Below are 11,281 nucleotides of genomic sequence, written 5' to 3' on the forward strand. Positions count from 1 at the left end.
TGTTTATGAGCACTTGGATAGTCATGAATATGAATAAGATGAAAGGGTGACGGATCATTTCAATGTATAAATACAAGTCTTTTATTTCATAGCATTCTGACTGGTGTGAAATGGTATCTCATTGTGGTTATGATTTACATTTCTCTGATGATTATTGATGATGAGAATTTTTCATGAGCTTCATGGCTGCTTGTATGTCTTATTTTGAGATCTGTCTGTTCATATCCTTTGCACATTTTAAAATGGGGGTTATTGGTTTTTGCTTGACTTGTTTAAGTTTCTTAAAGATTCTGAATATTAGGCCTTTGTCTGATGCATAGTTTGAATATTTTCTCCCATTCTGTCAGTTGTCTGGTTCAATATATGAAAATCAATAAATGTAATTTATGACATAAACAATTAGAAATGAAATTCATATGATCATCTCAATAGATGCAGACATTTTTCAATAAAATCTAACATCCCTTCTTGATAAAAACCCTCAACAGACTAGGCTTTGAGGAACATATATCAAAATAATGAGAGCCATCTATGACAAGTCCACAGCCAACACCATATTCAATAAGCAAATCTTGGAACTATTTTTGAGAACTGAAACAACACAAGGATACCCATTCTTACCACTCTCTGTTCAAGGCAAGAGAAAGAAAGAAAAGGCATCCAAATAGGAAGAAAATGTCAAACTATTTGTCTCCATTGTTGATATTATTCCATATCTAGAAAACTAATTTAAAGACTCTGCCAAAAGGCTCCTAGAACTGATAAATGACATTAGGAAAATTTTAGGATACAAAATCAACCTAAAAAATCAGTAGCATTTCTGTAAATCAATAATATCCAGACTGAGGGTCAAATCAAGAACACAATTATATTTCAATAACCATAAAGAAAATAAAATATCTAGAAATGCACCTAATAAAAGAGGAGAAAGGTCTCTATAAGGAGAACTACAAAACACTGCTCAAAGAAATCAGAGATGACACAAATAAATGGAAAAACATTCCATGCTCATGAGCTAGGATAATCAATATTGTTAAAATGGCCATACCGTCCAAAGCAATTTATAGATTCAATGCTATTCCTATCAAACTACCGATGTAATTTTATCAGAATTAGCAAAACTATTGTAAAATTCATATGAAACCAAAAAAGGGCTCAAATAGCCCAAGTAAGCCTAATCAAAAAGAACAAAGCCAGAAAGAAGCATCATACTAACCAACTTCAAACTATACTATAATGTTACAGTAACCCAAACAGCATGGTTCTGGTGCAAAAACAGACACATAGACAAGAGAACATAATAAAGAACTTTGAAAGCAAGCTGCACTCCTACAACCATCTGATCTATAACAAGGCTGACAAAAGCAAACAATAGAAAAAGGACTCCCTATTCAATAAATGGTGCAGGGATAGCTGGCTAGCCATCCGCAGAAGAGGGAAACTGGACCCTCACCTTTCACCATATGCAAAAATTAACTTGAAGTGTATTAAAAATTTAGATGTAAAACCTCAAACTCTAAAAATCCTAGATGAAAACCTGGGGAATACTATTCTCAATATCAGCCTTGGCAAGGAATTTTTAGTTAAGTTCCCAAAAGCAATTCCAGCAAAAACAAAAATTCAGAAGTGAGAGCTAATTAAACTAGAGCTTCTGCACAGCAAAATTAACTATTGACAGAGAGAAGAGATTCTTATTTCTACTTGTTAGAACCTGAGGGGAGGTTTACGTGCAGCAATTAGAGTAAATTTCATATAAGCTAATTTTATTTAATGGGATTCTACCTGACTAAAAAGTGTTCTTGTCTTCTCTTATACTAAGATTTAATTAACTGTTAGTAGAAAATCAAAAGTATACTGCATTGCTTTGACTTTTTACTACAGAAAAAAACTATTGTAAGTTTCAAACCTCAATTTTCATTTTTTTCATAAACCATACACAAAGTTTTTCCTAAAAGCAGTTTATGTGTCAGAATTCAATAACTCTACAATGGACCATGTTTTATTTAAGGCATGCTGTGTCTATAGATGAAGATGATGGGTAAGGAAAGAAGAAAGGTGATAAGGGTAGTTCTAGTCACTTTAGAAAATACTTATTCTACATATAAATACAGATAATTAGTCACAATCTCTGTGCTTATTTTTCTTGAATGTCTACATTATTGTTGTTCAAAGTGGGGAATAAGTGATATTAACTTAACTCAGTCCATCTATATTGAGCTCAACAGAACCTATCTCCCAACTCTCTGTTCAGGTATATAATATCTTCTTTTGTAAAATGTGTTTATGGTTATTTTAATTATGATTACAAATATAACTGGGCATTACTAAGTTATCAGCCTGAGAATGCAAATACTCAACTTACAATTATGTCTATCAACAATCTTCAGAGAGCTGGGATGTGTTCACTTAAAGATCCTAGAGTAGGACTAAAATGGTGACTATTAAATGGATCACAATGCTCTGAATGCCTCTATTTAGTGATTAAACTAGACACATTTGGGCAATTCTGATTTCTTTTCATATAAATTTTTGCTGTGATCGTCTTTAGATTTATTTATTGTTATACTGCGTTGTAGGGTACATGTGCATAGCGTGCGGGTTTGTTACATATGTATGGCAAATGCCATGTTAGTCTACTGCACCATCAATAATCATTTACATCAATTATAACTCCCAATACAATCCCTCCTCCCCTCCCCAGTAAAATTTGGTGTATGATGTTTCCCCTTCCCGAGTCAGTGATCATTGTTCAGTTCCCACCTAGGTGACATCACGGTGTTTAGTTTTCTATTCTTATGATAGTTTACTTTAAGAATGATGGATTCAGCTACATCCATGTCCTCTAGGGAACTTCATCGCTTTTTGGTGAAACATGAGTGTTCCGTAGTGTATATTATTGCCTGACCCGTCAATCTGTCACTGATGATGGACATTTAGGGTTGATTCAAGTCTTTGCTGACAAGATAGTGCTGCAATAAAACATCATTGTGCGTAATGTCTTTGGGGCAATTTGCTCAATCAACCCCGTTATCTGCGATGGGATATTTCAGTCATATGGTACATCTAGTTCTAGATCCTTGAGGAATCGCCATGCTATTTTCCATAATGAAGTTTGAACTAGTTTACAATCCCACCAACAGTGTAAAAGTGTTCCTATTTCTCCACATCCTCTCAGCACCTGTTGTTTTCCTGACTTTTTGTGATTAAGCCATTCTAAGTGGTGTGAGATGGTATCTCGTTGTGGTTTTGATTTGCATTTCTCTGATGGCTGTGATGATGATGAGCATTTTTTCTAATGTGTTTGTTGGCTGTATGAATGTCTTCTTTTGAAATATCTATTCTATTATCCTTTTGCTTACACTTTTGATGGGGTTGTTTGTTTTTCTTACATGGGGTGTTAGATTCTTTGTAAGTTCTGGATATTAGCCCTTTGCATCAGATGAGTAGATTACCAAAATTTTCTCCCATTCTGTGATTGCTATTCCACTCAGTAAATGGCGGTTTCTTTGCGTAGAAGCTCTTTCTGGTTGTGGATTCCATTTGTCAGTTTTGGCTTTTGCTTTTCGTTATGGCACCAATTGTTTAGACAGAGTCTTTGCCATGTGTCCTGAATGGTACTACCTAGGTTTTCCTCTGGTTTTAAGGTATTAGATTTAACATTTTAGATCCTCCTAATCCATCTTGAATTAATTTTCATATAAAGGAGTAGGAAAGGATCAGTTTCAGCTCTCTTTTATGGCTGTATTTTCACCCTGGCACCATTTGTCAAATGGGGAATCCTTCCTGATGTATTTTCTCTCAGGTTTGTCAAAGATCAGATGGCTGTAGATGTGGTGGTGACCCATTTCCTGGGGACTCACTATTATTTCCAGGTAGTCTATCTGTTTTGGTACCCTTACCCAGCATAATTTCAGTTACCTGTAGCCTTGTATGAAGGTAGCAGTTTGAAGTCAAGGTAAGCGTGATGCACTCCAGCTTTATTCTTTTGACTTAGGATTATCCTTGGAATGGGCTCTTTTGGTTCCATACTAGACTTCCGAAACAGAGTTTCCGATTCTGTGAAAGGCTCATTGGTACGGCTGATGGGATGGCATTAGATCCTATAAATTACCTTAGGCAGTATGGCCATTTCCATGATATTGATTCTTCCTATTCATGGGCATGACATGACCTTCCATTTGTTGTCCTCTTTTTATTTTAGTGACAGTGGTTGCTTTAGTTCTCTATGGGGAGTCCTTTACATCTTATAGAAGTTGATTCTGATGTTGGAGTTCTCTTTGAAACATTGAATGGAAGTTAAATTCGCAGTTTGGCTCTCTGTTTCATCCTGTTACTGGTGTATAAGATGCTTGTGGTTGCATTGGTATCTCATAGGACTTTTGGAGTTGCTTATCGAAGCAGAGATTTTGGGCTGAGACAATGGGGTTTTTCTAAATATACAATCATGTAAATGTCTATGAAGCAGGGACAATTTGAAACTATTTCCTTTTCTAACTAGATACTGGGGCTGCTTTCTCTTGCCTAATTGCTTTACTTGGAACTTCCAACACTATGTTAGATAGAAGGTGGTGAGAGGGCATCCTATACTGTTTTCGAGATTTTCCAGTTTTATCCATTCAGTATGATATTGGCTGTGGTTTATCCATAAGCCGCTCTTAATATTTTGAGAATCGTTCCATCATTGCCGAATTTATTGAAATTTTGGCATGGCTGTGAATTTTGTCAAAGCCTTTTCATCTATTAGAATAACCATATGGTTATATCTTTGGGTTCTGTTGTGGTTCATGTGGTTTTGTTTGGTTCGGATGATCAGACCAGCCTTGCATCAGGGATGAAGCCCATGATCATGGTGGATAAAGCTTTTTGATGTGTGCTGAATCCGGTTTTGCCAGTATTTTATTGAGGGATTTTTGCATCAGTGTTCATCAGGATATTGGTCTAGATTCTCTTTTTATTATCTCTGCCAGGCTTTTTGGGTATCAGGATGTTGGCCTCCTGGGAAATGGAGTTACAGGAGATTCCTCTTTTTCATGCAGTTGGGCAGACAGAGGAATGTTTAGCTCCTCATGTACCTCTGGTAGAATTCAGCTGTAGATCCATCTGGTCCTGGACTTTTTTGGTTGGTGGCTGGCCAATTGTTGCCTCAGTTTCAGAGCCTGCATTGGTCATTTCAGGGGATTCAGCTGCTACTGGTTTTAGTGGAAGGTGTAAGAGTGTCCGAGTTATCATTTTATTCAGTTTCCAGTTTATTTCCTAGAGAGTGTTTTATAAGTATTCTCTGATGGTAGTTTTTATTTCCTTAGAGTCAGTGGTGATATCCCCTTTATCATTTTAATTCATCTTAGTTCTTCTCTCTTTTCTTCCTTTATTAGTCTTGCTAGTAGTCTATCAAGTTTTGTGATCTTTTCAAAAACCAACTCCTGGATTCATTGTTGATTTTTGCTGGAGGTTTTTTTATTGTCTCTGTCTCCTTCAGTTCTGCTCTGATCTTAGTTTATTTCCTAGCCTTCTGCTGGCTGGAATGTGTTGCTCTTGCTTCTCTAATTCACTAATTCTGATGTTAGAGTGTCAGTTTTGATCTTCCTGCTCTTTCTCTTGTGTGGGCATTTGGTGCTATAAATTTCCCTCTACCGCATAGCTTTTCAAATGTGTCCAAGGATTCTGGTATGTTGTATCTTTGTTCTCATTGGTTTCAAGAACATCTTTATTTCTACCTTCATTTCGTAGTGTACAGTAGTCATTCAGAACAGGTTATTCCAGTTCCACCATATGGATTTAGTTTTGATTGAGTTTCTTCAGTCCTGAGTTATAGTTTGATTGCACTGTAGTCCTGAGAGACAGTTTGTATTTTATAATTTGTTCTTGTACATTTGCTGAGGGTCAACTGCTTCAATTACATTAGTCAATTTGGAATAAGTATGATGTAGTGCTGAGAATATATATTATTGATTTAGAATTGGAAGTTCACTCGTCTCCTAATGGAGTCTGCACTTGCTGCGAGATGAGTTCAATTCCTGGATATGTATTAACTTTCTGTCTTGTTGATCTGTCTAATGTGACGGTATTGCAGTGTTAGGAATCTCCATTGTGTGGGTGGAGTCTCTTGAGTCTTTGGGACTTTGCTTTATGAACCTATAGATTAATATCATATTATTGGGTGCATATATGTTAGGATAGTTAGCTCTTCCTGTTAGATTGATCCTTGACCGTGCAATGGCCTTCTTTGTCTCTTTTTGATCTTTGAAATTGGTTTTAGGAAGTCTGTTTTTATCAGGACTAGTATTGCAACCCCTTTTTTTGTTCTCCATTTGCTTGGTAAATCTTCCTCATCCCTTTATTTTGAGCCCTATGTATATCTCTGCCGTGTGAGATGGTCTCCTGAATACAGCAGACTGATGGAGTCTTGACTCTTTATCCATTTTCCAGTCCTGTGTATCTCTTAGATTGGGCATTTAGTCCATTTTGTTTAAGGTTAAGATTATTATGTGTGAACTTCAGTCCTGCCATTATGATATTCCTTGTTGTATTTTGCTCATTATTGGTTGATGGTTTCTTCCTAGCCTCGATGGTCTTTTACGTTTTAGCATATTTTTTTGAGATGGCTGGTACAGTTGTTCCTTTCCATGTTTGAGTATACTTCCTTCCAGGTCTCTTATGCAAGGCAGGCCTAGTGGTGACAAAATCTCTAAGCATTGCTTATCACCATAAAAGGATTTTATTTCTCCTTCACTTATGAAACTTAGTTTGGCTGGATACTTAAATTCTGGGTTTGAAATTGCACTCTTTAGAATGTGAATGTGGCCCCCACTCTCTTCACAAGCATGAAGTTTCTGCGAGAGAGATCTGCTACATGAGTCTATTGATGGGCTTCCCTTTGTAGGTAACCCGACCTTTCTCTCTGGCTGCCCATAAGATTTTCCTTCATTTTCCAGCACTGAGTGAATCTAGCAGTGCTCATATCTTGGGTTGCTCTTCTCGAGGGAGTATCTTTGTGCGTTCTCTGTGTTGCCGGATTTGGTGTGGCTGCCCTGGGTTGAGGATTCTCCTGGATGATATATCTGAAGTGTTTTCCAACTTGGTTCCATTTACCACCCCTCACTTTCAGGCACCCCAATCAGACATGGGTGTGCTTTTACATGAAATCCCATACTTCTTGCAGGCTTTGTTTAATTTCTTTTCTTCTTTTTTTCTTTTGGTTTCTCTTCTGCGCTTCATTTCATTCATTTGATCCTCAATGGCTGATACTCTTTCTTCCGTTAATTAAATTGGTTACTTAAAAGGCTTGTGCATTTATCGCATGTATTTCTCGATATCATGGTTTTCATCTCTTTCATTTCGTTTATGACCTTCTCTGCATTGAATTGAGTCTGTGCGTCAATTCTTCCGCTTTTTCCAAGGATTTTTAGTTTCTGCTTTCGCTGGGTCATCGTAATTCCTCAGCTCTGAGAAATTTGATAGACTGAAGCCTTCTTCTCTCATCGTCAAGTCATTCTCCGTCCAGCTTTGATCCGTTGCTGGGCGATGGAAGCTCTGCAGCCTCCTAACTGCCGGGGATCACGGCTCTTAAATTTTGAATTTCCAGCTTTTTTCTGCCCTTTTCCCCATCTTTGTGGTTTATCTGCCTCCTGGTCTTTGATGATGGTGATGTGCTGATGGGGTTTTGGTGTAAGGTGTCCTTCCTGTTTGTTGGTTTCCTTCTAACAGTCAGGACCCTCAGCTAGATCTGGTGGGGCTAGGCAGGGTCAGCTCCAGACCCTGTTTGCCTGGAGTATCAGCAGGACTGCGGAGAGATGGAATATTTCCTGGACAGCAAGTGTACCTGTCTGATTCTTGCTGGAAGCGCTCCTCCTCGGGGGTGTATTCCACCCTGTAGCAGGGGTGTGGGAGTGTCGGAGCTACTGCTAGTGGGATGTCTCCCAGTTAGGCTACTCAGGGTCAGGGACCGGCAGGCAGAAGTCTGTCCCTTCTCAGATCTCAACCTCCGTGTTGGGAGATCCACTTTTGCTCTCACTTCAAAGCTATCAGACAGAGTCGTTTGGGTGCGCAGAGGTATCGCTGCTTTGTTATTGTTACCTGTGCCCTGCCCCAGAATTGGAGTCTACAGAGACAGGCAGGTTTCAGCCAGGCTGCTGTGAGCTCCACCCAGTTCGAGCTTCCCAGCAGCTTTGTTTACCTACTTAAAAGCCTGAGCGGCCGGGCGCCCTCCCCCCAGCGCCTGGCTGCTGCCTTGCAGTAGGTCTGAGGACTGCTGCTTGAGTATGAGGGAGGCTCCGTGGGTATGGGACCCTCCCAGCCAGGTGTGTGGATATGATCTCACAATTGTGCCTGTTTGCTCCTGCGGCGTGTGGGGTGGGTACTCCGGTCTCCAGGTGTTGTGTGTCTCAGTTCTTCCCCTGGCTGGGAAGGATTCCCACTTCCCCTTGCGCTTCCCAGGTGAGGCAATGCACAAGCCCACTGCTTCCCAGCTCTCGGCTGAGTCCGAGGGCTGCTGCAGCAGCCAGTAGTGGTACTGATCTTCCGGCACTCCCAGTGAGATGGGCCAGTACCTCAGTTGAAAATGCCGAAATCACCGGTCTTCTGTGTCGCTGGGGCTGGGAGTTGAAGACTGGAGCCGCTCCTATTCGGCCATCTTGCTCCGCCCCCATAATCATCTTATCAGTCTTTAGAAGAAAGACCTGCTGGGATTTGTTAAGAATTATGTTGACTACATAGACCAGTTTGGTCAGAATTGCTCTTTATTTTATTATGTCTTTAAACTGATGAACATGGGTGTTCTTCACTTAGTCATATATTTTATAATTTAACCCAACAATGTTTGAAAGAGTTCTCTGTATATGTCTCACACTTTTTTTGTTAAATCTAAGCTTTTTAAAAATGATATTGTGAATTGAATTGTTTTCTTAATATCATTTTTAGATTGTTTGTTGCTTGTTGTAGTAGGCCAAATAATGGGCTCCCAAAGATACATGTTTTAATCACTAGAATCTGAGAATATGTTAGATTATACAAACAAGGGGAATCAAGGTTGCAGAAGGAAAGTCAACTGACAGTAAAATAGAGATATTATCCTGTATTATTCTGGAGGGCCCAAAGTAATCATAAGGGTTCTTAAAATTGGGAGAGAGAATCAGAAAGTCAGAGAAAAGATGTAACTTTGTTGACTTTGAAGATAGAAGAAGGGGACCATGAACCAATGAACATGAGAGGTAGCTAGGAACCGGAAAAGGCTAGTAAAAGGCAAGATTACTCCTTGTCACCTCCAGAAAGGAACAAAGGACTGCATGCCCCAAATTCTTATATTCACATACCTGAATATATTTTACTTCTTTCCCTCTTTGCAGATCTTGGCAGAAAACGTCACCATGGTCACTGAATTCCTGTTGCTGGGTTTTTCCAGCCTTGGTGAAATTCAACTGGCCCTCTTTGTAGTTTTTCTTTTTCTGTATTTAGCCATTCTTAGTGGCAGTGTCACCATTATCAGCGTCATCCACCTGGATAAAAGCCTCCACACACCAATGTACTTCTTCCTTGGCATTCTGTCAACATCTGAGACCTTCTACACCTTTGTCATTCTACCCAAGATGCTCGTCAATCTACTTTCTGTGGCCAGGATAATCTCCTTCACCTGTTGTGCTCTTCAAACGTTCTTCTTCCTTGGTTTTGCCATTACCAACTGCCTGCTATTGGGTCTAATGGGTTGTGATCGCTATGCTGCCATTTGTCACCCTCTGCACTACCCCATTCTTATGAGCTGGCAGGTGTGTGGAAAGCTCGCAGCTGCCTGTGCAATTGGAGGCTTCTTGGCCTCTCTTACAGTAGTAAATTTAGTTTTCAGCCTCCCTTTTTGTAGTGCCAACAAGGTCAATCATTACTTCTGTGACATCTCACCAGTTATTCGTCTGGCTTGTACCAACACAGATGTTAATGAATTTTTGATATTCATTTGTGGGGTTCTTGTACTTGTGGTTCCCTTTCTGTTCATCTGTGTTTCTTATCTCTGTATTCTGAGGACTATCCTGAAGATTCCCTCAGCTGAGGGCAGACGGAAAGCGTTTTCCACCTGTGCCTCTCACCTCACTGTTGTTATTGTTCATTATGGCTGTGCTTCCTTCATCTACCTGAGGCCTACAGCAAACTATGTGTCCAACAAAGACAGGCTGGTAACGGTGACGTACACTATTGTCACGCCATTACTAAACCCCGTGGTTTATAGCCTCAGAAACAAGGATGTCAAACTTGCTATCAGAAAAGTGTTGGGCAAGAAAGGTTCTCTAAAATTATAGAATTGAAATATTATTACGTTTTAGATTTCTCAATAAATAATGCCTTTTTATCACATGCATATTATAACTGTAAAAAATTCTTTGAAATAATAGGAGTCCTTAAGATGCATGTCATAAAATATGTTTTTCTCCTTACAGTTTCTTTAAATTTAATCCACAGGCTAATGTTTTTCATTTTCTCATATGGAATCTCAGGGAGCTCCTCAAATTTAAATGCCCAGTTCACTGTGATAATTGAAAATTAAAACTTAATTTAAAGATAAAATTTCTGCCTTTTCTGGGTGTAGATTTTTGAATTGGGGAGCCTTCATTGGTACCAATGAAGGTTGACTTATGTATTAGCTCTTTCAGCAAACACTTTTCTCTCTACTTATTTCAGTGACTGGTCCTTCAAGCATTACACTGTGGGGGGAGGGATAGGTGGCGGGAACGTCTTTCTTGATTGCCACTGTCATGTTCTGGCAATAGTGCTTTCAGATGTTGCACATTGAGTCTTTCTCATGCAGGGAGCTTTCCTGGCTGCTGAAATAATTCCTTACTTGGAGCTTCTACCACATTGCTTGTGATATGGTTGAATCTGCCTCTAGCTGACAGCTTGTAAATTTTCCTCTTAATTCTGAGGTTTCAACATTCATCTGGGTCCCATGTTTTCTAAAGTTCTTATTGGATAAAATGTTATTTTTAAGTGATTCTCCAATGAGAATTTCTCCTAAATGGTCAATATGTGATCCAAAAGAAAATTTTGACAATCCTTGCTACCCATAGTCAGTTGAAGTTCAGACATCTTTCTCTGTGTACTGGTATTTCAGGCCAATAACTGCAGATTTCTACATTTAGATTTCTCAGGTGAGCTCAGATACCAATCAACTGTGTTCCTTTATGTCCAACAGATATATATCAATATCTTGAAGCAGTTTTCTACTCTTGGGGATAGATAAAACATTAAGAAATCCAAGAGCTTACTCCAAAGATTATATTTCCTCCCCTTTTTTCTCAAA

General features: G+C 39.0%; 1 protein-coding gene across 1 annotated transcript; it reads left to right on the forward strand.

Moving 5' to 3' along the window:
* The first annotated feature begins 8,605 nt into the window (after positions 1-8,605).
* Positions 8,606-10,389, forward strand: LOC101025678 (olfactory receptor 10R2). Its single transcript, XM_003892869.5, has one exon. The coding sequence runs from the start codon at positions 9,282-9,284 to the stop codon at positions 10,281-10,283; it is 1,002 nt and encodes a 333-aa protein (XP_003892918.4). The 5' UTR covers positions 8,606-9,281; the 3' UTR covers positions 10,284-10,389.
* The last annotated feature ends 892 nt before the right edge of the window (positions 10,390-11,281 follow it).

This window comes from Papio anubis, chromosome 1 (assembly GCF_008728515.1).
Source record: "Papio anubis isolate 15944 chromosome 1, Panubis1.0, whole genome shotgun sequence".
NCBI lineage: Eukaryota > Metazoa > Chordata > Mammalia > Primates > Cercopithecidae > Papio > Papio anubis.

What these genes read in the sequence shown, in the direction of transcription:
- LOC101025678 (XM_003892869.5), top strand. Translation starts at nt 9,282, where the DNA reads ATGCCCCAAATTCTTATATTCACATACCTGAATATATTTTACTTCTTT.